This window comes from Lepidochelys olivacea (genome assembly GCF_965140295.1).
Source record: "Lepidochelys olivacea isolate rLepOli2 genome assembly, chromosome: 6".
Lineage (NCBI taxonomy): Eukaryota > Metazoa > Chordata > Testudines > Cheloniidae > Lepidochelys > Lepidochelys olivacea.
Genome location: NC_140416.1, coordinates 82769637 through 82797463, shown reverse-complemented (window position 1 = coordinate 82797463; position 27827 = coordinate 82769637). Strand labels below are relative to the sequence as shown.

At 42.1% G+C, this 27827-nt stretch overlaps 2 protein-coding genes and 1 long non-coding RNA gene across 5 annotated transcripts in view; 2 read left to right on the top strand and 1 right to left on the bottom strand.

The window, feature by feature from the left end:
• Window positions 1-8737, top strand: part of LOC311521595 — a 32411-nt gene extending 23674 nt beyond the window's left edge. The window contains exon 3 of the long non-coding RNA XR_014711927.1: window positions 8537-8737. This is a non-coding gene — a long non-coding RNA (uncharacterized lncRNA). The remainder of the gene's footprint in view (window positions 1-8536) is intronic.
• RALGAPA1 (Ral GTPase activating protein catalytic subunit alpha 1) overlaps window positions 1-20321 on the top strand; it is a 235006-nt gene extending 214685 nt beyond the window's left edge. For all 3 annotated transcript variants that reach the window (XM_084632410.1, XM_084632409.1, XM_084632408.1), the window contains 2 exons: window positions 9513-9637; window positions 18970-20321. In XM_084632410.1, coding sequence (XP_084488536.1) covers window positions 9513-9637; window positions 18970-19121 — 277 coding nt within the window. In that variant the 3' untranslated portion in view covers window positions 19122-20321. The remainder of the gene's footprint in view (window positions 1-9512; window positions 9638-18969) is intronic.
• A 1809-nt stretch (window positions 20322-22130) lies between these two features.
• INSM2 (INSM transcriptional repressor 2) lies at window positions 22131-24549 on the bottom strand. Its single transcript, XM_084632447.1, has one exon. It carries the CDS (start codon window positions 24499-24501, stop codon window positions 23056-23058), a length of 1446 nt encoding a protein of 481 aa, XP_084488573.1. The 5' UTR covers window positions 24502-24549; the 3' UTR covers window positions 22131-23055.
• Window positions 24550-27827: the final 3278 nt, after the last annotated feature.

Below are 27827 nucleotides of genomic sequence, written 5' to 3'. Positions count from 1 at the left end.
GTGGGGTGGGGAGCTGCCGGTGGGTGCTCTGCACCCACCAAATTTTCCCCTTGGGTGCTCCAGGGCTGGAGCACCCATGGAGTCGGTGCCTAAGGCGCCACTTTGGGCTGGTTAAATTTAGAAGCACTTTTAGAACCGGTTGTTCCTCCTGGAAGAACCAGTTCTAAAAGGGCTTCTAAATTTAACAACCGGTTCTAGTGAACCGGTGCGAACCGGCTCCAGCTCACCACTGCCTGTAAGCCAATCGACCTCCCCCCTTCGATCACTGCTTGCAGAGACAATAAAGTCATTATTGTTTCAAATTCATGCATTCTTTATTAATTCGTCACACAAATAGGGGGATAACTGCCAAGGTAGCCCGGGAGGGGTGGGTGAGGAGGGAAGGACAAGGCCATGCTGCACTTCAAAACTTATTGAATGCCTGCCTTCTGTTGCTTGGGCAGTCCTCTGGAGTGGAGTGGTTGTGTGCCCGGACCCCCCGCGTTCTTGGCCGTCTGCGTGAGGAGGCTATAGAACTTGGGGAGGAGGGCAGTTGGTTATACAGGGGCTGCAGCGGCGCTCTGTGCTCCTGCTGCCTTTCCTGCAGCTCAACCATACGCTGAGCATATCAGTTTGATCCTCCAATAGCCTCAGCATTGCCTCCTGCCTCCTCTCATCATGCTGCCGCCATCTCTCCTCTCGCGCATCCCTCCTGTCCTCGCATTCATTTTGTGCTCTCCTGGACTCTGACTCCTCGCATTCTGCTGAGCACTTTCAGTGCGGGAGGACTGCATGAGCTCAGAACATTTCATCGCGAGTGCGGTTTTTTTGCCTTCTTATCTGCGCTAGCTTCTGGGACAGAGATGATGGGGGAGCGTTGACACATTTGCAGCTGCGGGAGGGAAAAAAGGAGATTAGTATTTAAAAAGACACATTTTAGAGAACAATGGGTAGACTCTTTCTTTCATGGTGAACCAAGCTGTTAACATTACATAGCACATGTGCTTTCGGTACAAGGTCACGCACACGCACAATTTTCTGGGATGATCGCTTCACCCCTCCCCCCACCACGTGGCTAACAGCAGGGATGACTTCTTTTCAGCCACAGGCAAACAGCCCAGCAGGAACAGCCACCTCTGAATGTCCCCTTAATAAAATTCCCGTTTCAACCACGTGACCATGAATGATATCACTCTCCTGAGGATAACACAGAGAGATAAAGAATAGATGTTGCTTGAATGCCAGCAAACACCGGGACCATACGCTGCCATGCTTTGTTATGCAGTGATTCCAGACCACATGCTACTGGCCTGGCATGGTAAAGTGTCCTACCATGGAGGATGAAATAAGGCTGCCCTCCCCAGAAACCTTTTGCAAAGGCTTTGGGAGTACCCCCAGGAGAGCTTCATTGAGATGTCCCTGGAGGATTTCCACTCCATCCCCAGACACATTAACAGAATTTTCCAGTAGCTGTACTGGCCGTGAATGCATCCCAAGTCTTCAGGACAAATTAATCATTAAACGTGCTTGCGTTTAAACCCTGTATTATATTTACAAAGGTACACTCACCAGGTGCCTTCTCCGCCTTCAAGGTCCAGGAGCCCGCCTTGGAAGGGTATTGGCTCCAGGGTGATAATCAGTTCCTGGTTGTTGGGGAGAACGGTTTCATCCTTCTCCTCCTCATCATCTTCCTTGTCCCCAAAATCCTCATCCCTGTTGCGTGAGACTCCCCTCTTGCAGGAGTCAATGCACAGAGGTGGGGTAGTGGTAGGGACACCACCTAGAATTGCATGCAGCTCATCATAGAAGCGGCATGTCTTAGCGTCTGACCAGGAGCGGCCATTTACCTCTTTGGATTTTTGGTAGGTTTGCCTGAGCTCCTTAAGTTTCACACGGCACTGCTGCGGGTCCCTGTTATAGCCTCTCCCCTTCATGCCCTTGGAGATTTTTTCAAATATTTTGGCATTTCGTCTTTTAGAACAGAGTTCTGATAGCACGGATTCGTCTCCCCATACAGCGATCAGATCCAGTACCTTCCATTCGGTCCATGCTGGAGCGCTTTTGCAATTCTGGGACTGCATGGTCACCTGTGCTGATGAGCTCTGCATGGTCACCTCTGCTGATGACCTCGCCACGCTGGCCAAACAGGAAATGAAATTCAAAAGTTCCTGGTGCTTTTCCTGTGTACCTGGCTAGTGCATCTGAGTTGAAAGTGCTGTCCAGAGTAGTCACAATGCAGCACTCTGGGATAGCTCCTGGAGGGCAATACCATCGAATTGTGTCCACACTACCCCAAATTCGACCCAGCGATGTCGATTTCGGCGTTAATCCCCTCGTCAGGGAGGAGAACAGAAATCAATTTTAAGAGCCCTTTAAGTCGACAAAAATGGCTTCATCATGTGGACAGGTGCAGGGTTAAATCAATCTACGCTGCTAAATTCGACCTAACCTCGTAGTGTAGACTAGGGCTCAGTCATAGCCATGCCATCTACAATCAAATCACAGCATCCAGAGAGGCAGCGGTACCTGTATTTCTGATGATCATTCGTAATGTCCACATTTTGAGTTTCTCTTGATTCTTAAAAATGTCCTCTAAGCTATGTTTTGGTCACAGGGAGTAATTTTAGCCTACCCTTAAAAGAGCCTCTTTCACCTGAGGCAATGTGCTCATAGGTGCTCAAAGGTTCTACTTTCATGCAATACGGTGATGTTGCAGTATAAATGTCTAGATAAATTGATAGTTATACAGAGATGCTCAAGACCCATTTGTAAATATTTTTGGCCTGTGGCAACCCAGTAAATAATCTGGGGGTGGAGGCCCTGGGGTGGTTTCAGTCAGATCTTGCCCCCCCATGGGGGGGTTGGGTCCTGCCCAGCACTCACCCCACAGGGGCGGCTCCTGCAGCTCCTGTGCTATGAGGCTGGCTGGGCTTTGCTCTCCACTCCAGGTGTTGCTATTTGTGGGATTGCAGCATGGCTCAGGTTTGGCCCTGACTCAAATTTGTGTGAGCGGAGTTGTGACCTAGCTCATAGGATTGGAGTGCCACTCAATCAAATTTGGCCTACCCGGACTCGTCGTCATGACAGCTGGGCTAAACCATAGTGGCGCTGGGACCCTACAGCTTGCTGTGCCTGGAGCAGGGAGGCGAGCCCAGACAGCTCCATGGGACAGGAGCTGTCACGTAATCCTTTGAAACATTTTGGTGACCAAAATTTTTTCTCTCAACCCATGGGTTGAGAAACCCTGGTTTAAACAGTTGGCATGATTTAAAAATTAAGTACAGATTGGAGCTCCCACTTCATATGACAAAGGATTGGTGAATCAACTCAGAGGACTGTAGAAAGCAGTGTTACATTGCAAGTGCCTTTCCTCTTAACTGGAGATCATCTCAGTGATGGAAAAACAGCTTTTTGGTGTCTTCCCAGAGATACCTTTCTGTCAGCATGGATCTCCTCTCTTGTAGGCAAATTTTGCTCCTCCAGTATCATAACACTGTTGAGCCAAAATCTTGGAACCTTTGTGTGAGCCTAGGATATTTCAGGAGTTCAAATTGGTCTTTGACTTATTTTCAAATGTTCTCAAAGACTACAAAATCATCTGATAACGCATAGGCTTGAACATAAACATCTTATTGATGTCAAGTCTCTGAAATGATGGGTCACTTTTTCTGTTCCTTAGAAAAATACTATAGATGAACTATCATTTGTGATTCAAGTGCGCCATTTAAATTTGTTCCCTGTAAGTTCTCTTGAACTCTTATACTAATGTAGCTTCGCATGCTCTTTTTCAGGAGATGTTTATTCATATATTTCAACTGTTTGAGTTAGCATTTCAATTTGAATGAGTGGACACATGTCTCTCAGCTGACTCCCTCAGTATGAACTTTCATAAATGGGAATCAGGTCTCCACAACACAGGTTGTTTGGGAATTCCATCTCAACCAAACTATTCTCTTTCTTTGTTTCTTCCAACATCTTGCAAGTACTTTGAGATTATGGTAATGATGTATAGATTATAAAGCTGTCAAATGAAATATTAGCTATAATATTAATATTCATAGCTAGATGTTGATATTGTTTTTTCTTTATTTTTTCTCACTTGAAATTAACACTTATTTGACCTACAAAATAGGATGCATATTACTACCTCAGTCAAACTAGTACTTACCATAGGTCTTCCCAGCTTATTGTGGGGATATAAAATCCAAGTTCTCTCTTATCTGTAAAATAAGTTTATATAGATAAATAGTGAATTGTATTCATATGCTACAGCGATGGAGTCTGGCCTGTTTCTAGAAGTTTTGGGGGAGCTGTTACTGAGAAAAGATATAGGCAAAGTTCAAGTTATTTAAATAAATGAAAGTGAATTTGAGGAGATGCGTTTAATGTAGTGGGAACGAAGTCAGTGAAGGTGTTTATGGAGGAGGAGTTCATGTTCAAAAGTGCAGGAGATGAAGATGTTTTTAGCAGCAGCATTTTGTTAATGTGAGAGACCGAGGTGAGAAGTGGGGAGGCCAGAGAGGATAGGTTGTACTAATGAAGTGGAAAGATGAGAACACCATGGTTAGAAGTTTAAGTAGTAGTAAAGAGAGGGTAGAAAGGATGAATGTAGAGGAATTAGTTACGATACAAAGGAAGAAAACCTAAAATTCACAAAACATCTAGGGTACGATTTATTTGTATTACCATAGCACTTTGGTGTCCTGGTCCATGACTAGGGTTCCTTTGTGCTAGGTGCCATACAAACACAGAACAAAAAGACAGTCCCTGCTCAAAAGCTTACAATCAAAGTATAAGACGAGACAACACATGGAGACAGACACAGGTTAGTATAAGGAAACATTGAGACAATGCTGGTCAGCATGATAGGCAGTAGTATTAGTGCATGAATGGCTAACTGTGATCAATATTTCTGTAGTCATCATAGCAAAAGTTTTAAAGAGATTTTAAGGAGAACAATTAAGTAGTTTTACAGATGCTTACGGGGAGCTTCTCCCACTCATGAGGAGCAGTATGGGAAAAAGCACAAAAGTGCTTGCTGGAAAATTTGACAAGTGGCTGATGGAGGCTGATATCGTTGGGCAATCAGAGATGGGAGCCAACATTTTGATAGTGAAAAAGAGATTATAGAAAGGGTGGTAGTAAGCCATGAAAGACCAGAAAAACGAAGACCAGCAGCTTATGTTTTATGCAATAGAAAATGGGGAGCCAGTGGAGGGATGCAAAGAGAGTAGTGACATGGTTGAAAGCAGTGGTCTAGAATGATCTTTGCAGCAGCATTCTGAGTGGATATGAATGGGGTAAGACTGCATTTGCCAAAGCCAGAGAAAAAGCAGTAATCAATATACTATGTGATGAGAGCTTGGATGAGAGTTTTAGCTGGGTGGATGAATGTGAAAGGCTGTATCTTAGAGATGTGATGCAGAAAGAATCTGCAAAATTTAGACGCAGCCTGAGGACCTAATGAGTAGTCCAAGTTGAAGATAAACATACTAAGATTGTCAACAGTGATAGAGGAGGGAGAAGATGGAGTGTGATTAGGAGGAGGAAATATGAGAAGTTGCTTTTCTGACAGATTGCCTACTCATATTTAATGTGACAACCAAGAGTTCAGTGGTAGTTCCCCTGTGCAAATCAGTAGTCCTAAAACTACTTCCATATTTACAGTATTGATGTAATTGAAAGATAATGAATACATATGTAAAATGATTTAGTTAATGAATACCAGTGTTGTTAATTGCAATGATTGAAGTGTGAGTGGCATTTAAAATGTGTAAGGGTACTGCTACTGTTTTCTTCCTTGTATTGATAAAATTTTGAAGAATAACTGTTCCTGCAATAAATAAAGCTTAGTAGTTTCTGCAAAATCTGTAGATTTTGCTTTAGACCTGTGAATCTTCATTTGCTTCACTTGAAAGAATTCCAGATTTAGATTTGTCTGCTTGTCTATGTCGACACTTCTTGTCCCAGATTCTTTCTCTTTTGGTCCATTCTTGCATCCTCCCAATGCTAGTGGCAACATCCATTCACAATGAGAGTACAGCTTGAGTTGGCCTATTATTATTAGCCATTGAGTTTATATGTGCCACTCAATTTATAGGTGCTAAGAACTCTTCCCTAGAGAGCAGCCTTTTAAAGGATAAATATCTAGCCTATTATGAATAGATGTAGAAATTAACTACTGTATCTTATAGTTGCTATTGCAGATATTCAGATCCATACGCAATTTATAATCAGAGCATTTCAACCATGAAAATCAACTTGTTTTTAGGTTTAAAAAATAAAATTACTCTTGGGTTGTGAATTAGTAAATCTCAAAATTCTGCCATGTTAGTCTACATAAAACCCAAACACTCAGTTATTCTGTTCTTAATATATGAAAGCTGTTTGTTTTAAAGAATTGAGCATTGTAGCCATACAATATGGAATATTGGTAATTCTGGCCTTGGCTTTCATGTTTTAAAAAAAGCTTGACACAGGATGCTGTTTTCAGCCAGCTATTAAAAATTCTATTAAATGTTGCTAAAATGAGCAAGTTTGCTAATTGGATGATTTTGCTGGGTTTGCTAAGTGAAGGTTTATAGTATTGAGATAATATAATAAAAACAAGTACTGCCCTACTAAATCAGAAACTGTACCAGGACTTTTTTCCCCTTAGACTTGGAGGTATGTATTTAGATTGGGAATGTCCTGGTTACTTTCGAAATATTAATTTTTGCCTCATTTCTGCCTTATTTATGTATAAGCTTCAGATGTAACAAGATAAACTAAAAGGTTTCATTTAGAGACCTCTTAAAGTAGAGCATTTTTAAAGCAGGTAAGTGTCTCTACCCTAGTTTTCCATGAAACATTTTATCCATTCAAGCAGACTTTTAAAAACAGCTTGTTTTGATAGCAGCTTGTTCTCCTGTGGGCCTTCAGCCTTTGCTTCCTGGCAGCACCTTTGGTGCGAAAAGAGAGTGATCAATTGGGAGACTATCAGTGCCAGCATGCATAGAGTGATAAGTTAACACACCACTGGGAATTTCTAGGGCCCACCAAGATACTTCACTTCTAATGTGCTAACAAGCTCATTTTTCTACCTCTTGCCTCTTCAGTTATTTTTTTTTCTCAGAAGAGCTTAGAAGTTGAGTGCATCAGGCATAATGAAAAGCTCTGTAGGAGGGAGAAGCAATAACCCCATTTTTCTCTTTTCAGCCAAATAGAAAATTAGCTTCTGGTAATACACAAAGGCCAGTATTTTTTGTGTAAGGGGCACTGCTGTGAATCAAAGGACTCTATTAACTGCAGAAAATTCAGCAGCTGTGAATCTCCCCCAATGAAAAAAGTGCTTTTCAACAAGTTGAGATATGTAGTATTATTTAGACTTCAACCATCAGTTTCATCCCCTGTCACTTATATATAGCCTCTTAAAAACTATGCTATATTAGTCTCCTGTGTTAAGGCTCAGTACTGTGTATGTCCCCCAACTTAAGAACTTTATATGGAGGGTTTTTTATTTCTTCTTTTCCTAGTGTTTCCATTATAATGTTTTCGGAGTAGAATTCTTCTGAGGTTCAACTATCTCAGTATTCTGAAAGAATTTCAAAAATTCCAGAGAGACAGTTGATTTCAATATTTATATGTACTCAAGTTGTGGTATAAGCAAAGAATACTATGGTGTCTATTTTTTGATGGAAAATTATTTTAGACAAAGTATATTGTATTTATTGATTTTGGCCACATTTTTTCTTAGAGTAATTTACTCAAATATACTTCGTTTGTTGTAATCGCTTCCTGTGCGATAGTTACATATAAGGATTATCACTACATATCCCTTTTAATTGCTGAAATATAATTGTGAAAGCCAGAAGAGTACCTAAAGTGTATTATCTTCAGTCCTAATTCAGGGCTGAAATTTTATTGCTCATCCTAATTGAAAATGGCAGGCTCATCTACTTAATAGTATTTAGTGCTTATATATAGCATTTTACATGTTCAGCCTACTTCTCACAACACACCAATGAGAAAGATAGGTAGCTATTATCCCCATTTTACAGAAAGGGAAACTGAGACCAAAAAAGGTAAAATAACTTCCCTAAAAATACATGGCAAGTCACCAGCACAACCAGGTTTAGAACTCAGGACTTCCGAACTGCCAACCCTCAGATTGTTCTTCCACTCTGTGAGGCCTCTTACTAAAATATGAAAACAAAAATATGTTCATGGAAAATGTTAATACTTGCAAAGAGTAAATCATTTGTTAAAAATACACATGTTAATGAGAATATACTGTAGGAGTGTGTTTTTTTTTCTTTTATGCTCATGTAAGATATTTAAATATGGCCTGCCTAACTCAACACACTGAGTCCAGCTGGACAACTTTAAAAGTTGTGGAAGAAAAGGTTAACTGATTTCTCAGTTCAGGATCTATACAACATGAAGTCAGCATGGTCATTTTTCTTGATAATTGTATGTTGCTACCTGCTGCTCTACATTTTGACAGCCATTTCCATACTTGCTTTCATGAACAGCAGAAATATTCTTTTTTTTTTTCTCGCTTTCTCTGTGCTAACAGCACAATCAGGCCTGCTGGAACAAGAAACCTGGAGAGGGTTCTTCTAAAGCAACAACACTTCAAGATACTGGTCTCCAGTCAATAATATCAGAGAGGGAGAATGTGGTGAAAAGGAAGTACGGTATTTTGCTGTCAGTGCCCTCCGACACTCTGTTAGCCAGTATTTAGGGGTCCTGCAGATTCTTTACAAATATGTCTGCTTTTTTTAATGGCATAATTGACTATGTATTTTTTTTCTGATACTCATTTTAAGCTATGTATTTATCTTAACTACATGCATTTGTTTAGGGATTATGGAAACGGTTATTTTTCACTGAAAATATATAGAATTTTTTTGAGAGAAGGATTCTAGTTTGTTGTTTGTTAATGATAGTTATTTTTCACACTATACCCCTACAAATTACAATTACAGAATTTTTAAAACCTAATTTTAAACAGTGTTATGACCAAGTCTGTTTGCTGCTTTAGAAAATAATCTGTAATCTTAGGTTGATTGAAACAATTTTGAGGTGCATAAGAAAAGAAAGTAAAATTGACCTGAAGGCAGTGTGTAGCCTTATTCAAAGATATTTTACTTTAGCTGCATCCAGCTGTTGGAACAGTATTATAACTGAAATAGCCTGAGCCATGAGGTACACATCAGGTACATAACCTATCCCAGTGTTCAGAAGGGGTTCAGATCCAGAGTTTAGGTTCAGACCCATCTCTAATTAATGTATGTTGCACTATTTAACTATCATTTTTATTGGCTAACTAAAATAATGTTATATAAAGATTTGAGAATAATTTAATTTAATCCAAAAATGCCATACTTTCAGTGTTAGTAAACTGCAAATGGTCATTGAAATTTATAATATGCACATACATGAATAAATTTGTTAAAGGGAATAACATAGCTGAATTACTGAGTAAGCTTTAGTGTTTAGCAAATGTGTGCTGTGATTTAAAGTTGATCCTTAACTCTTGGGTAAACCAGTTATGAGGAGAGAGCTCGATATCTGCAAACAATTGTTCAACACCATCTAGAACCCACAACTTTTGAGGACTTTGCTGCTCAGGTTTTCTGTCCAGCACCCTATCACCATTTGCCCTCTGATTCAGGTAAGAAATTCAATAAAGAAATTCTTTCCATAGTGTTTAATGACACTTAAAATGCAGTATCCTTACTTATAAAATCTGTAAATTCCAAACTTGTATGTATTATGAAGACTGATCATTAATCTGAAAATGTACAAAGTGATGTTATATTTTCATATTTGAGCAACTGTGTAATTCATAACCACAGGAGAGTTGCCTTTAATTCCTTAGTTTGTTGCCTGGCACTATGATTTGGCAAAACATTTTAGTAGAGCAACCAAGTTCTGTATTTTTAGAATGAATGTTTATCACATGCTCAAACTAAATCTCTGGGCTGCGGGCTGATGAATCCTCAAGTATTATTCCTAGACCTTCTCTAAGACAGCTTTAGATTGCTATCTTACTGTAATGTAAAAGGTCAATTAAAATGCCAAGAAAATTTTACATTCACCAACTTTATATTTTCAAAATATTAAGAAGCAACAAAATTGTTTCAGATCCATTTTTTATCTTTAGGAATCTGTTTTATAAGAAGGTACTGCATTTTCAGTTACTAATAAAAATAATAATCACTAAGAAAATGAGAAACTCAGGGCCTTCCTGTTCTGATGATGATTTTGTGACTCCTTATGATTATTTCATTTATTTTATTTCCCCTCTTTTTAGATCATTAAATATCAGTTCTGTTTATCTGAAGGTAAGACAAAATGTCCAAAAACACCCTCTGTTCTTACTACTTTTACTAAAGCACTAAACTTGTAACCAAGTTATATGCAAACTTTTCTTGTTACCCTTGTTCACTCTAAAAAGAATTTCACATTGATTGAGAAATTACCACTACATTTTCTTCAAGTTTTAGTCTTTTACTAATCCCAGGTCTGCATGAAACACTAACAGTGGTTATGGGATTAAAGCAACTAATGGTAGACACAATTGTTGAACTAGTAACACTTTTTATTGTGTTGACCTTTTGTTTCTCAGCATGAACAAGTAGTACTGAATGGCAGTGGTGTGTTTTGTACCCTGTACTGTCTTGCGTTGATGTTCCATAATGGTGCTGTAGGAGAGGAAGAGGAGAAGAATGTATAACACTTGAAATTTTTTTGATAAACTTGTGTAATTTTAATGCAAAGCAAATCAAAATGCCATGATTCACACATTTGCAGTTGAGTAAAATCAGTTCAGTTTTCTTCTTAAAACAATAGATGGAAATCAAATGAGATTAGAATTGGTAAATTGGTACTTCTTTATATTTGGTTTTCTGATTGCAAAAATGTCTAAGATCTACATAAATACATTCTAAAACACATGGGCTGCGTTGGTCGAGAAAAGATTAAGGACATCTTAAAAATACTGGAAAAGCTTAAAAACACTGAGATTACTTTGTTTGAAAATGTGACAGGAAGTAGGAATGTAATAGAGGTATATAGGATTGGAAATTGGATAGTGAAATCTAGCACAAGTGCTCAAGAACAAGTGGAAGCTAAATTTAAAGACAATAAATGTTAAACTGAACAAATAAGCTAAATATAAGAAATATGTTAAAGTAACATGTTTTTTACACATCTCTTAATCAGCAGACTTGATTGCTACAGGATATTGACCTATTTGAGATTCAAAACAGGATTCCTAAGAAATTTAGAAATAACATTTATATTTACACTACTAGTGTTTATTTAAAGGAAAAATACCTGTGCTTCCTCCTTCCTAATGGTATTCAGTAGTTATTCCACATGGTTGGAGTTGCCTTCTCTCTCTCTCTCTCTCTTCTCTTCTTTTTTTTTTTTTTTGTACTTACTCAGGTATTTGTTTCAATTGTATCTATTCGCTTTCAGTTACCTCCCTGCACTAGAGGGATAGTATGCACAATTTGTCTGGTGTATTTTTGGGGAGAAGTGGAGCAAAGCCACCTTCCTCTGAAGCATCGATTATCAAACACTTGGTTAGTTAGACCAGTGGTCTGTTCTGGAATGGCAATTCCTGTATTCCTTTTAAAATAATCTTTCTTGATTTTCTCTAACTGCAGTTTGAACAAATACTTTTAAAACTTTATTTTAGGTTAAACAGTTCTACCAAATGAACTATTTTTCAATGGCAATCTCAACAGGAATATTATAATTATTCTTACATATGAATATATAAACCATGTATGTACTGTATCTATTATAGACTTCATTAAAAAAAAAAGTTATTGACACAGTTTAATTTCTGCAAATAACTTATATTAAACAAGTGTCTTTTTATAAATGTTACATATTTACATGGATAAAAGCTATGTTAATACAAATATGATAAAGAAGTATTGCCATCCCTGATCAGAGCCCTGAGTACTTGGTTCTTTTATTATTAAAAAATCGAATAGATTAAATTATGCAATCATTGTCTAAATATTAGTGGTCATTGAATGAAAATGAGTACATCTTACACAGCAGTTACTTATTTTTGCTAGCTTCACGTGTGCAGAGTAATCTATAAATTATAAGAGAAACAATGAAGAAATCACTTTTTTAAATCAATTGGTTTTGAAATCTGGAAAATTACCAGGTACCAATTTGAGGGCAGATGGCTAAAACTAAATTCGGATTTTCTCGTCTTTATTCCAAGTAAATTAACAAACTTACTGAACCCTCTCTTGTCTGACAGAAATAAATATTACTGTTCCAGGTAAATATTGAAATCCTAAACCTGGATTTCAAAATGCTTTCTCAAAAGGATTCTATAAAAAGCACTGATACAAATATAAGGCCTACACTATGTTGTTATGCCATTTACACACCATTAAAGCCAATGGAGTTATATGAGGGTTAAAACCATCATAACAGAGTGGAGAATTGGTCCCATGGGTTGAACCATTTTTACATCTAATTTCTCAACAACCGTAAGGATGCATCCTGTCTCACTAACTGTTGTATTTTTTAGAAATTGGGTTAAAATATTATTGTATTAGATTTCTTTTGGAGTTTTTACATTCATTTTAAAATATATTGACAGGTCTAAATTCTACTTAACCATGTGGGATATTTGTTAAATTTGATATGCTTGGTAATTCAAGATATATAATGGGGATATCTGATTTTTTTAAAATGCTCACTAATTCCACAGTTTATGGCCATTCTTGACTAGAAATAGGGGTGGCTGAAGAGGGGCGCAAAATATTTTTAGGTTTTCAGTGTTCTGGGCCCCCAATTCCATTATTTTAATAACCTTATGGCAAATGTCTTCTTAAATCTAACCATGATCTCCAAGACCAGTCATATGTTAGTACAGCTGATGAATATAGGCTTTATAAGGAGGCAGTACGTACAATTTCACCTTTTAGGGGAAGATTAAACTTACAGAAAGTGTGAAGCTAAGACAAAATCACCAACTGTTGTAAATACATTTGTCCCTGACCGTCTGTTGTTTAGTTTTGATATGCCAATGTTTTGACCATATTTGAAAAACAGGCAAATTAAACACTGTTGAATGTTTTCAACACTGTGCTTCAACACACTGGTTAACTTTACTGAAGATGCAAACCTTAGAAAGAGCTGTTACCTTCATTTTGGTCACTACAGTTGTTTCTTAGAAGATGATAGTATCTGAGCACTTCCCAGGTGTTTAAAAATTGAAGTAATATCTCTCTCTCTCTCTCTCTCTGCCTATAGGAGAAATAGCTTGTTTATCTTAATAGGAGCTGGACTTGCAGAATAGGTGGACACGCTAAAATGATTTTGTTTTAAGTGAGCTTTACCGTGTGTTTGAGACAAACAGAATAGAATGGCTATTTTGCCTTCATGCTTGTCCTGCCTGTATCTTTGAATACAGTAACCTGTAATATATCTTTGAATACAGTAACCTGGGAGGTTGTAACAGTAACCTGAGGTGAGCTAATACCAGTCCCCAAAGTAAGACAGCTTTCTCTGATGCAGAGCAGGCCAGGATACTTGTCAATGTTAAAATCATGGCTGTGGAAGGGCTTATTGACAAAGTGAGGCTCAGATCCTTAGCTTGTTACTGAAGAGTTTTTTTCCCTTTCCTGTTTTTCACTCCAATGCCGCAGACCAGCGTAGATAATTATGCTGATTCCTATAAACAAAGTGTTCCTCTAGCACAGTTCATTTGGTCACAATATTGTGTCATGAGATCAGTCTGGATCCTATAACCATTTAGCCCATCCCTGAACAGGGCAGGAGCCTTTTGATCCCATAGAGAATAGTTTAGTGACTGAACATTTCAAAACAATATTCACACAGTTCTTCCGGCCTCCTGTGCAGTAGGTATGTATCCCAATTTACAGGTAGAGGAACTGGGGCACATCGAAGTTGTGACTTGTCCACCTGACAGAAGGCCGTGAGATTTAGTAGTTTAGTTTTGGGACCGGGGATTGTGATGGAGGGGACTGAGTTTTAATCTGTTCTTCCATTAATTCAGTGTAACTTAATCTCTCTCTCTTCCCTTCTATTTTCCACTTATAAATGGGAATAAAGATGCTCACCTCTCTGTGGGAGGGGATTGAAAATTACAATGGATTGTGATGTTTGAAATTCAGTAGCAAAGGTACTGTAGAACTGTAAAGGTTCATTATTAAGGCTGCATGGCTGGCAGGGCTGGGGAGAGAACTCAGGAATTCCCCTGCCTATCCCTGCTTTAGGTCAAGGTACTTGCAAGGATCATAATTATGGCTGTGCATAACTGGAATTTCCATCCTACAGAAAATTTTTAATCTTTGATTTTTTCATTCGAAATCTGAGCAAAAGACCAGAAATGCAAAATCTTTCCTAGAAAAGAGAATTTTGGGGAAAAAATTCTGTTTAAGAACTGTAAACAAAATATTATGCAATACTGGAGTAATACTTCCATCAAAATTATGTTATTTTTGAAGTATTTCTTTATCCAATATAATTGGTGGTTTTTCTTTTGAAAGTTGGTGAATGTTAGAATTCTCTTGACACTATAGGTAAAACACCATGCGCTGATTTACCCTTTGACTTTCACAATACAGCTCAAATGTTACACTGATATTTTTCCCTATTTCATCTTTTCAGCTCATTCCTTTTTTATGCTAGGTGTAATTCTGAGCATATTATAAATGTGAAACAGTGATGGTGAACAGAAACCAAATATCAAACTTCCATTTTTCTTTTTCCTTCTAGGTTTTTTTAGGGAAGTATTTAACTGTTTTCACAAACTTTTTAAAAGAGCTTAAGATAGATGATTGGCATGTATTGCATTTGTAGTAAATATGGCTGCTGGATCTAGGTTATTTTATAGAACTCTTTTTTTCTTTCTTTTTCCTTGTAACCTTTAGTTGGTAAGTAGAACTCCTGATTTCAGAGCTATTGCTTCATTATGCATACTAACCTGTCATTCTCTTTAACCTGTAGCATGAACAGCAGTTACATAATGAAATTCTATCTATTCTGTCATCTGTGCTCATCTGTTAATGCCCTTCAATCTTTGCGGTTTGTGTCTAGTGTCTCACACCTGTTACTTTTATCTTTTCTCCCCCTCCCCCCCACTTGTGTCCACTCCTTCCTCATCACTTCTTCATTCTCAACAAAGAAAGAAATGCTGTGATATTTCTTCTCCTTCTAAAACCTCCACTAGAAAGCACTGGCCACATCAAGGTAAAGGGCAAAGGCTTGAAACGGAAAGTCTTCCATGCTAGCTGTGAATGGCATGCTGTGCAAAACATCCGTGGTTGTTTTCTGTTCTCTAATTCCCATGATTTGAAGTACTTTAATTCCTTATAAAATTAGAGCAAGATAGAATTTCAGAAAATGAAAAGGTGGGGGGGGGGTGTTTCCCCACTTGCATTTTTTATAAGGCATAGTGAGTTAGGCACTATAGTACCATTCCAGATTCTTTGGCAGTGCAGTACCTAGTTCATGAATAGAATTACTGTCACCAGCTGGGGAACAAATAACACAGTGCCTTTTCCTCCCCCTGTCACTTGGGTGAGTCATGTCAGTTTGAACAACATGGGAAGTACTGTGGTCAAATAGAACATCTGAGTTGTTTAATCAGTTTGGTTTATGGCAATATGTTTTAGGTGCATACTTCTGACTTGAGTATGTGATTTCACTGGCCACTTTAGGGCATCATCAGAATAAATTATATTCAGAGATGTATATGTGTAATGAAGTGATACGCTCCGTGCATTGAGCTTACACTGAGGAGTGGTAGCCTCAGTTTTGATTGTTACATCTATGTTGTACAGAAGAGGCCAGGGTACAGGAAAAATATAGGTTGAAATTCTGGTCCCATTGAAGCCTATTGAAGTTTTACCTTTGATTTAAGAGGGATCAGGTTTTCACCCATAGTTTCTACAGGTCAAAGTGATCAGAAAGGATTCAGGTAATGAGCTAAATCAATCGGCCTGGCTGTGCTACAAGTTAATTATAATTAGTTAAGTTTATCTGTTAGAGTTGAGTGAATAATAGTTTGTGGTTTGATGGCAATTCTGAAAATTCAGGAAAAAATGGTTTTGAGTTGAAATGAAAATAGAATTCCTTGATTCTTGGGGGGGCATTGGTTTTTTTTGTTTTGTAATCAGAAAAATTGGGGGGGAAATGAATTGGATCAAAAACTAAATGTTTAATTTCAACCTCAATTTTTTTTATTTCAGGCATTTTCACAGGAGCAAAGGCTTAGATTCATAAAATGTGCAGGGGGAAGGAAAGGCCCTCTTTTATACTACTTAGTTCAGTGGTTAGGGTTACTCATATGGGATGTGGGAGACCCAGGTTCAATTCTCCCCTCTGCCTGGCATAGAAAAGGCATTTGAATTTCATCATCTCCACAGTGCAGGAGAGTGTCCTAGTCTCTGAGCTATGGGATATTCTGCTGTGGATCTTTCTCAATCTGTTCTGTTGAAGCTGTTCCATTTATTATAAATAGTTACGGGAGTGGGGACTTAAACTTCGGTCATCTCCCACATCCTAGTGAGTCCCCTAACTACCAGGCTATAGAGCAGAGGTCCCCAAACTGTGGGGCATGCCCCTTGCGGGAGGGGAGGAATGTTCAGGGGTATGGCTAGGGTTCAGGCCAGCATCCACGGAGGATGGGGAGGAAATGCCACCCCGCCACAGCCCCAGCCAAGGCTCCGCTCCCACCCCTGCCCCCAGCATCAGCCCCCTTATCCCTATCCACACCTCCCACCAGAGCCACGACCTTGCTCCCGGCCCCAGCTCGGGGAGGGAGAGGGGCACAGACAAGGGTAAGGGGGGGCATGAGGTAAAAAGTTTGGGAACCTCTGCCATAGAGTCTGTTGACCTGTTCATTGTCATTCATAGGAGCAATCCATAGTCATTGGGCCAGGGAAAGAGCATGAGAGTGACCTGATAAGCCAAGTGATTAGACCTAGAATGTAGGAGACGCAAGTTCAAGTTCCTGCTTCAATGACTACTTCAATTTTTTTTGTGTTTTGTTTTGTTTTTTAAGTAGAACAGCTTTAACAGGACAGATTGAGAAAGACCCACACCAGAATATCCCATAGGCTGGTGACTAGGACAGTCACCTGCAGTGTGGGAGGTGCAAGTTCAAATCCCTTTGCTTCATCAGGGGAATTGAACCTGGGTTTCCCACATGCCAGGAGAGTATTCTAAGCACTGGCTAAAGCAGCAGTTCTCAACCCGCAGGCTGCATGTGGACCAGCTGTGTGCTAAAAGAAATTCAAAATGTGCTGCTCTGGTCTGGCACGGGGTGGGGCTGGCTGAGGGGAAGACCGCATAAGGAGCATTGCTGTCGGGGGAGAGTGGGTCTTTGGGCAGGTTTGGGGGGGCTCTGGGCAGTGAGGGGGTTGAGCACTGGAACTAGTGGTTTGCAGGAGTGCTGCAGCACCCCCAGGTTTTAGGTGGGGCTCCACTTCTGGCCCAATGCCTCGGGTCTGGCTGCTGGCGCTCCGTTCCTGGTCTGGCGCCAGGGGTCCTAGCTGCCAGGCACAGTGGAACTCAGGTCCCGGCTGCCTAGACCCCCCCATGGCGGGGTCCGGGTCTGGCTGCCCGGCCCCACGCGGTAGGGTATGGCTGGCAGGGTCCAGCCTCACGCTGTAGGGTCTCCAATGCGGCTGCCCAGCACCATGCAGCGGGTCTGGGTCCCAGCTGTCTGGTTCCACACCCAGGGCTTCGCTCCTGACCCCGCTCTGTGGAGAGGTCTCTGGACAGGGGGGCACTGGGCATAGGGACTGTGGGGGGGAAGGTTAGGAGGAGTGTGCCGTGGTTCTCAACCTGCAGCCCACAATGATAAACAGGTTGAGAACCACTGGACTAAAGGTTATAAGGGACACCGTCTTCCCCACCCCTGTACATGTTTTGTTAATCTGTTACTTTGTTTACATGAAAATGCCTGAAATCAAAACAAAATATTTCAAGATGAAATGCTTAGTTCTGACATTATCTAAACATTTCAAGTTCTTCAGTTTGGTCAAAACTATTTAGCAAATTCAACACATTACTGATAGTTTCAGGTCAGCTGAAACTGCATTTTTTGGCTAATAAACTATTCAAGGAAAAAAATTCACCCAACCCTGTTTATTGTAGATGCTCAAGAGGGACTGATGAACACAGTTCTAAATCTCTGCACGCAGAAATAATTAGAGAGAACGCAAATTTGATATCACGTTTGTTACTTTTCCTTTGGCATCTTTTTGTGGGAAAGGATGTTGAGAACAGAAGAATTGGGTGGTGTGGTTTTCATAATCAGCTCTCAAAAAAAGGCTCTGGGCCCACTGAGGGTGCTCAGGTAATGAGTTGCCTTCTGTAATCTTAAATTCATCTTGTTCCTTTAATAAAGAGAATAAAACATGTACCACATCCAATTAGTAAGATCTGTTCAAGCTTCTGCCTTGTGCATCTGGAGGAATCTCTCTTCTGGTGCTTTTTACTAAAGATTAGGTCCTATCAAAAAGGGCTCCTTACTGATCCCCTTCCCCCAGTTCTGCCTTTTCAGTTGCTTTCCTAGAATTCACTGCATGCTCACCAAGCTGTTAAGCCTTCACATTCTGACTGCCAAGTGAACTCGCTTTCTCTCTGGTTATAGTAGGAATAATAACTCTCCATCCTTGAAGAAAGCTGTGGTGCTTGCCCTCATGGTGAGGGGAATGGGGGTATTGCCCATTTCAACCCTGTCTCATTGCAGAGATTGAGGTTTACAGTACCTTGTAGACTAGTCAGAGTTTTTGGCATAGTTTTTTCTCTCGAGGTTAATGTGTTCTGTTGCTACTTTCATGTGCAGTGAAGTCTCCCACAGTTGGTAAAGGGTTAGTATATGCTGCGCACTGATGGCGGAGCTCCAGTTCCCATCTGTTCCGTGTCTCTAGATTTCCTTTCTGTGAGTGAGGAAGACTGTACTAACAAGCTTGGTGTCCTCTGCAGGCTTCTACCCAGAGACCCAGCCAGGCGAAATTCCAGCAGCAGCAGTGCAGGTGGACGGGACCGATTTAGCCTCTCCAATGTCTCCTCGGACTAGCAAGAGCCGAATGTCCATGAAACTTCGCCGCTCCTCTGGCTCAGCCAACAAATCCTAAACTTTGAGAAACTTGCAGCTTTCTAATAAACAGTGATCAGCAACCCCCTAACGCACTGACTCTCTGCTTTCAGTTAAAGGAAAATGTCCCTGATATGTGTGTCTCCCATAGCTAGCACAGGCTTTTCCTGTACATTTATTTTAGACAGCGACACTGGAATTTTATTTGTAATTTAATATTTTAGCTTTTGTTATTTTTTTAATAAAACTCCAGGCTGCCATATTATTTTCAGTGTAGTTTCTTCTCTGCACTTTTTACCTTCCAGGATGATGATGTCTAACATAGCCACTTTTAACCCTGTTGTTAATCTCAAGGCACACACAGAATTGGAGACTGCAGTCTTATTACATTATATTTATTGTGCCCCCATTGAAATTTTCTTTGTAACAGAAATAAATAAATATGTACAATTTGAAAATGAATGTACAATTTTAAATTGAAAATGCATTTGTAACGTCCTTATCAAATGTCACAGGTAGTGTTAATGCACAGGATGTGTACAGATTATTTATGTTATAAGAATAAAATACTTAAAATAAATGGTCTTTTAGCATTTCAGAGTTCAAATAAGAGAATTTGCTAGCAGCACCAACTCCTTCACAATGTAATGTATCATTTCATAACTGTGCAGGTGATGCCATAACCTATGCCCAAATACAAGAAAAATCACTGTGCTGAAATTCTATTTATGCTTGGCTTCCAAATATTTTTATAACGTTTGCTTTTCTGAGTGGTATCAATAGTCAATTCTTTTCTGAAGCTGTGGCCTTTATCATCAGGCTGCAGAGTTTAGATCTATATTACTCTTTCTTACATAAAAGCACTTTTCTGATGTAAATTCATTGCTACAGTGATGTGTACTTTTGAAGAAAAGGGAACATTCTCCAGGAGTCTGACCTGAAATGCTGGGGGGGTTTTCTAACCATATAGGTGCAGATTAGTACACATACCACCCACCCAGAGGTATTTTCCTACAGGTGATGAAATGCTCACATTTGTTTTGAGTTGGGCATATTCTGTTATAACGAAATGTAGCATGGCATTGGTACTAACTGCATGTGTAAATATACCATAAGGCAACAATAGAAATATAAATTATGTATTGTCATTCATGTAGTATCTACAAATTTGTAATGGTTAAAGAGAAGACATGCTATTTAATAATACAATAAAATTATTCTTACCACCTTCTTTATATTATCCATTCCTCTGCAAAGATTGGACTCTTGTTATTCAAATCAATGAGTGGCTTAGTCTGTTATCAGATATATTAGAGGGTTTGGGAAGGGTTGGTGTAATATGTGATTTTGTTTTCATCCTTATTAAATTTGGTGTAAATTTTTACATCTCTAGCCTTAGCCCCTCATAGTGCTTCCAGCACAGATCCTCTGAAAACATGAGAACATCTTGCTGTGTGAGCTATGTGCTCTTACCTAGTTGCAGGAACAGCATTTGATGGTCATTATATGGTTTTAGTCTGTTCTTAGTTCATTCTGTTTGATTGTAGGAGCAAAGATTAAGGCTGGCGGTGCGATAGTCTCATTCATTGAGTTTCTCCAAGGGAGAATTTACTTTAAGGAAATTAATTAGATTTGTGTAAAACCTCCCTTTAGACTTTTGGTACTTTTTAAAAGCCTTCCTGGAATACCAAATTACAAGCCATTTTGGTTTCTCAACAGATCACTGCAAAGATGCACTTCTGAAATAATAGCACTCTTCAGATAAGTTCTGACAAAACGGTGTTATTGAGCTGAAACTTTTGCTTCATCAGGAGTTTTGTGTGAAGGTTTTCCCCCGTTTATAGATTGACTCTTCTGAGTTCTTGAGCCAAACAAGAGAAACACCCTTCTCATTCATAATTGTACTCAGGAAACTAATATTGTCTCTTTAATCTTGTGTTATATAAGTCTCACTACTCTGTCTTCATACTTTTATTTGTGTATAGATGCTAAACTGTGAAGAAATAATTACTGTAGAGGATGCCAATCCAGCTATTTTAAATTGATTCTTCTGCTCATTTGAGAGGGTACAGGTGTTGATTATTTTAATCCATTAGTCTATACAAAATCACCTGCTAACCCATTCCTATCAGCTAGCTTCAGGAAAAGGATTAGTTTTAAATCCTTTATTAAAATATCATTTTTGCCTAAGTTTTACCATCCTATTTTGAAATAAGTTTTTGTATGTAGAGATTCAGGAGGAAACATCACTATCTTTGCATTCTGAATATGATATTCTAAAACTTTTAGACAGAGCCCTACAATGTGGGGAAATATATAGTCAATGCACTTATTAATGTAGAGAGAGACAAGGTGGGTGAGAGAATCTTATTTTTCAACAGGCCTCTTCACCTTGAATGGTCCCTTAGAATGTGTGTTAACTACTTAAATACAAGTTGAAACAGATTGTTTAGCTTAACTGTGACATGGAGTACCTTTCCCAGACCTGAAGAAGAGCTCTTTGGGGCTCAAAAGCTTGTGTCTCACCAACAGAAGTCGCTCTAATAAAAGATACTACTTCATCCACCTTGTCTCTCTAATACCCTGGGTCCCAATGGCCATAATACTGGAAACTTAATATTGCGTGTCAGTATAGAAGGGGCGCTTATCACATCTGTTCTTTAGCAACATGGTAGAAGGATTGTGTCTTCTAAACATAGCTAATGTTCACAAAAGCTGGAGTGTGAGTTAATTGAGAAAGAGGGGATTCGGGATCGTAGCCTCTTGGAAGCCTGGGCGCTGAAATGGATCGTTTACAGGCATCCTATGTGGTGGTTTTGTACTGGTGCTCTTTGCCTTAGTTCTGGATAAAACACAATGCAAGGAATGTACCCATTTCTGTGTAGTGTCGTGGCTAAACTAGCAACCCACTAAAATCGCAAAAGCTTTCCACTTGTTAGAGGGGAGCGTTTCGCTTACACTACATTTTCTAGAGTATACAACATAGAGTGATCAGAAAATGCGCAAATAGCTAACAAGCAGTTAACACTTCATATTTTAATAGCCAATAATAACCAACAGCAGACAGTACGGTTAATTCTCCATAAGTATTGCTAGTTATATAGGACTTGACACTGACTTAATATGAACATTTAACTTTATGTACTTTTAATACAGGATACAGCGAAGAAAACACTTCATAATAAATTATTAAAATTGAGGAGCCAGGGGCTTCTATTAAAACAGTTTAACTAAGCCAGTCTCCCTTTTTGACGAAAAATAATACTCTTTTTAAATAGGATATTTACTTCTATCCTGGGGGAGAGGGGACAGGAGATTTACTTTCACTTTGGCAGTAGCCTCTTCCCCAGCGCTCCCCACAGCCAGCCCGAGGTTTTTATGTTTGGATAGTTTTCGCCTTTTCAAGCATTGTATAAGAGCTCTTCAAAATACTGTTACTAACCTTCAGTGGTAAGGGGAGGGGGGGCGTGCCTAGAACCAACGCCCCAACTTTACTGAAAATATGACTCTTGTCACTAATTCTCTCTCACTTCTTGGATTTACAGAACACACATTGCAGTCTAAGTCCATTAAGGCAGCAAGGATAATTCGTAGTCAACTTAGGGTTGACTTATTAAACTTTTGGCATGATGGCAACGGGCCTTTTCCTTCGCTGCTACTTAGCAGCCTCTCCCCTGCCCCTTCCTGATTTTTCCTTCGTAGACATGTATGCACACACTGCGACTTTCCATAGGAATTACAGCTTGGATAGGATTCGTTTAGTTTACTGGTGGTTTTGAAGAATCCTATCAAATCAACTATTTAAACTATAGGAGAGTCATTAACAGTGCAGACTACAACCAAATCCACCCCTTCCCCCGGGAGCACTACACATTTCAAACACCAGTTTAAAGGGACTCCGAAAGGTGACCGCTCAATGCCTATGAACGAGAGTCCCCTGTCGGCGCCCGTGCCTTCCCATGCCCTCTTACTCATTAGCAGCCAGGTCTGACCGCCATCTGGAGCAGAAAGACCTGCCTGTTCTCCGCGGGGTGGCACTTGTTGATGTGCCTGGTGAGCCCCGGCGAGCTGAAGAAGGTAGCAGGGCAGTGCTTGCAGGAGAAGATCTGCTGCTCCCCTTCCGCGGCACTGCTCTCGGGCTGCCCCAGGGGCAGCAGCAGCTCCTCGCGCACGGCGTGCCACAGCCGGTGCTTGTCCCTGGTGTCCGCCGAGGGGAAGTGAGCCCCGCACAGGTGGCAGGGGAAGGTGATCTGGCCCCGCTCCAGGGGGCTGTAGGCCGCCGGCCGGGGCGCCTCGTGGGTGCTGAGGTGCTTGCGCAGGTAAGCCTGGCGGCGGAACTTCTTGTGGCAGTAGGGGCAGACGAAGACCTCGTTGTCGCCGGGGATCGGGCCCGGAGCGGCCGCCTCCCTCAGCCCCTCGCCGCCCGCCCCGCACAGGGCGCTCTGGCCGGCGGGCTTCAGGTCTCGGCAGCAGGAGCTGTCCGCGGCGCTGGGGTGCTGATCCTGCTCGGGCGGCGGCGGCGGCGGCTGGCGCGGCCCCTCCGGGGCTGCGGGGCGCGGCTCGCTGCTGTTCTCCTTCCCCTCAGAGGGGCACGGGGCGCCCGGGGGCTTCTTGGCGCCCGGGCCGTCGGCGCTGGCGGCGGGGCGGGGCTTGTGCCAGCGGCGGTGCGAGGCCAGGTTGGCGGGGCAGCTGAAGATCTTGTGGCACTCGGGGCAGCGGTACTCGACGCGCACGATGCGCGAGCAGCGGTGCTGGGCCAGCGCCAGCGGGTCGGCGTACTGCTCCTTGCACAGCTGGCAGATGAACTCGCCCAGCGGCGTGCGCCCGCCCGCGGGGGGCCCGGCCCTGCCCTCCGGCCCTTCCGCCTTGATCCGCAGCCCCAGCACGGGCGACGTGGTCACCTCGTCGGCGAAGCTGAGCTTCCGCAGGGCCTTGGGCTTCTTGGCCGGCGCCTTGGCCCGGGGCGGCCGCTTCAGCGCCGGGCAGAGCGGCTCCTGGGCCAGCCGGCCGCCCGGGGCGGGGAGGGGCGTGCGGGGCGGCAGCAGGAGCCTCTCGGCGGGCGGCAAGGACTCGGCGGGGGCGGGCGAGCTGAGGCAGCGCTCGAAGAAAGCCTTCCTCAGCCCCGTCGCGCTGCAGGCGCCCCCCGCAGCCCAGGCGGCCGGGCCCCCGGGCGGAGTTGGCCGGCAAGTGGCTATCCCAGGAGCAGGCTCTGGGCTCGGCGGCGGGGCGACCGGCTCCCTTTCCTCCCGGGCGGCTTTGGGGAGCGGGGACAAGGCGGGGCCGGCCTCAGCCGCCGGCGGGGGCGGGGGCTTCTGGGCGGGGGGCACCTGCAGAGGCTGCTGGAGGTCCCTCTCCTGGCGGCGCACCCTGTAGGAGCCGCCCGCCCTCCTGCTCCGCTTTACCAGAAACCCCCGGGGCATCTTCCCGCGTGCGGGGCGGTGGCGAGGGCCAGGGCACCGGGCTGAGCCTGCAGCCCCCCAGGAGCGCTGAGCATCGCGGCGCCGCCTGCCCGAGGTGCATTTATACCTAAAGGCGCCTATTGTTTGCCAAGGCGTCATCCTCCCTTCAGCAGAGGGCGGCCAATGAGGAGTTGAAGCCGCCGCTGGATGAGGGAGGGGAGGAGGATGGGCTGGGAAGGGAAGGAGCTTCAAGTGTGTGAGCGGCGGGGGGCCCTCTGAGTCCTAGCTGGTGGGCCCCTCCGGCTCCTCTGAACATCCTTCCCGCTAGGGACAGAGGGTCTGAGCAGGCACAAGGCGTCCCACGCAGGTCAGGGCCCACGCAGACTCTGCCCTTGGATCTTCATGGTCCCTGCCTGGGGTTTGGAATAACACCAACCAATACACCCATCCAACGGGGAGTACCCCCTTCTGACCACTCTGTAGCTAGACCAATTTAGCTCCCTCCAGCCCAGCGCTGGGTATGGGCTGCCACAGAAACCCCAGGTGTCTGGTCTGACGGCTACCAAATGTCATCTTGACTAGAGACCCACCCTGGGAGTTCCAGGCAGGCTCTCGGCGATGCTTACCCTACAGTTCCCAAGACCATGGGAGTCCAGGGAGTTACCTTAGGGGAGCTTCTCCTGGAATGACCATTCTTTAAAGCTAGGGAGGTTGGTAAAGTGAAAGAAGCAATTTCTCTTCCCTCTAAAATTCTGGAGATTGATCTGAATTAATGTATTGCACGTGTTTATGTCCTGACTGTAGCTGGTTCTTCAGTGTATCTGTCTCGCTATTTCCTCCCTCCTCGGGGCCCCACCATCACTTACTCCCTCTTCTGCAAGGCGTTTGCCTCGTGGACTAAGACGTTTTAGATCTTCTTATAGCAATGGATCAAATTCATATCCCCCGTCATGAAGTGAATCCTGTGAGGTGAATTTAGTCCATCACATCAAGAAAAGGGATAAACTTAACAGGAAGTCGTCCGCTCCCAGCCTTACAAGATCTCCTCCTCCTGTGAAGGTAGGTGAAATATATCAATGTAAGGGTCGTTTTCTCTTTAATTACCAGGTTATCTCCCATCTAAATGACATGTGTCTAGTCTTGATATAGTTTGCTAAGTTAGGTTTTTATTCCTACCCGAAAAAAGGCAACAGAAAGCACATGCACTTACAGCCTCTCCCCATTCCAGGGCTCCTTGGGAAAAGAAGCACCAGGACTTTGTAAAGGTGGAAGATTGGCTTCTATGTGTGTCAAGCTACACTTGACTTGTTCAGCAAGTGAATCATAGGTTTTTCCTTCTGTAGCTCCTATCAGGTCCATCCCACTTGTCAGTGCAGGGTTGGTGGTCCCTATTGTACATTTGTTAGAGCTTTGTCCAGTCTAGTTTGAAATGATCTAAGGTGTCTGCAGTTGCACTTTGGGATGGAATTGGGGCTGTGTGTCTGTCACTGTGTTTCTCTTTAGGGGTACTTCCTCTACTGCCAGGCACCAGCACTCTCATTACCATACAGCTGCTTGCTGCAGCTTCACACGGTTGGAGAGAGAGAGGGATGGAGACACGGGACAATTTAATGCACTGAACCATTGGCTTGTGTTTGCATTTCAAACTGTGCCTCCTAAAAGCTCCAGGGGAAAGGGCTTTTGTCTGCCAGCTACCGCACCTTGGTAAGTTAAGTCCCAAGCAGACTGCAAAGAGCTACAAAAGGATCTCTCAAAACTGGGTGGCTGGCTAACAAAATGGCAGTTGAAATTCAGTGTTGATAAATGCAAAGTAATGCACATTGGAAAACATAATCCCAACTATACATATAAAATGATAGGATCTAAATTAGCTGTTACTACTCAAGAAAGAGATCTTGGAGTCATTGTGGATAGTTCTCTGAAAATATCCACTCAATGTGCAGTGGCAGTTCAAAAAGCGAACAGAATGTTGGGAATCATTCGGAAAGGGATAGATAATAAAACATAAAATATCATGTTGCCTCTATATAAATCCATGGTATGCCCACATCTTGAATACTGCATACAGATGTGGTTGCCCCACCTCAAAAAAAGATACACTGGAATTGGAATAGGTTCAGAAAAGGGCAACAAAAATAATTTGGGGTATGGAACAGCTTCTGTCTGAGGAGAGATTAATAAAACTGAGACTTTTTAGCTTGGAAAAGAGATGACTAAGGGGGGATATGATAGAGATCTGTAAAATCATGACTGATGTGGAGAAAGTAAATAAGGAAGTGTAATTTACTCCTTCTCATAACACAAGAACTAGGGGTTACCAAATGAAATTAATAGGAAGCAGGTTTAAAACAAACAAAAGAAAGTATTTTTTCACACAATGCACAGTCAACCTGTGTCTAGCCGTGATTGAAATTCTGTATATCTGTCCTAACATCAGAATTCATCTGTGATTAAAGAGAGAGGCTGTATGCATAACTGCAAGAGTATAACACTCCTCAAGTTCTAGGGAGTTCCTAGACTATCTGTGTGTTGAGGGGAGAAGAGGAGAATTATGCAGAATTGAGTTGTTTCATTTCGTCCACATCAGGTTGGTTCTTTTGCAATACATTTCCCATACATACTCACACACCTTATTCATGGCCCTGTATGTGTGGTGGACAGTTTGTGAGTATAGCAAATAGAGTGGTGGTGCTGTTTAATAATTCAGTAATCATTTTCCCTTAGAAATGCTGTTGTCTGAGAATAGAACAAGGTAAAAGTGCAATGATAGAATTATATGGGGAAGAATTGTTTAAATTCTCCCTGGCTTCAGCCCATGCTATCAGTTTCTCACATTCTTGAACACTGGAATTGACTCATTTATCTAAAATAATTTTTAAAAAAGACATAGGGTGTTAGTAGCCTGTGATATACAAGAGGTCAGACTAGATGATCTGGTGGTCCTTTCTGGCCTCAAACTCTGTGAATATATCTACTCAGCAACTAAGCACCTGCAGCTGGCCTGTACCAGCTGACTCAGGCTCACTGGGCTTAGGCTGCAGGGCTGTTTCATTGCTGTGTAGACTTCTCAGCTCAGGCTGGAGCCCAGGCTCTCAGACCCTGCGAGATGGGAGCATCCCAGAGCTTGAGCCCCAGCCCAAGCCCAGAAGTCTACACAGCAATGAAACAGCCCCGTAGCCGGACCCCTGCACGCCTGAGTCAGCTGGCACAGGTCAGCTGTGGGCGGTCTGGGTTTTTCTTTGCTGTGTAGACATACCCTAAGAGTCTATGACATCCACAATGAGAGGTGAATTGTATGTAGATCTAGTGTGTGTGAATACTGTATAATCTATGTGCAGCATAACATA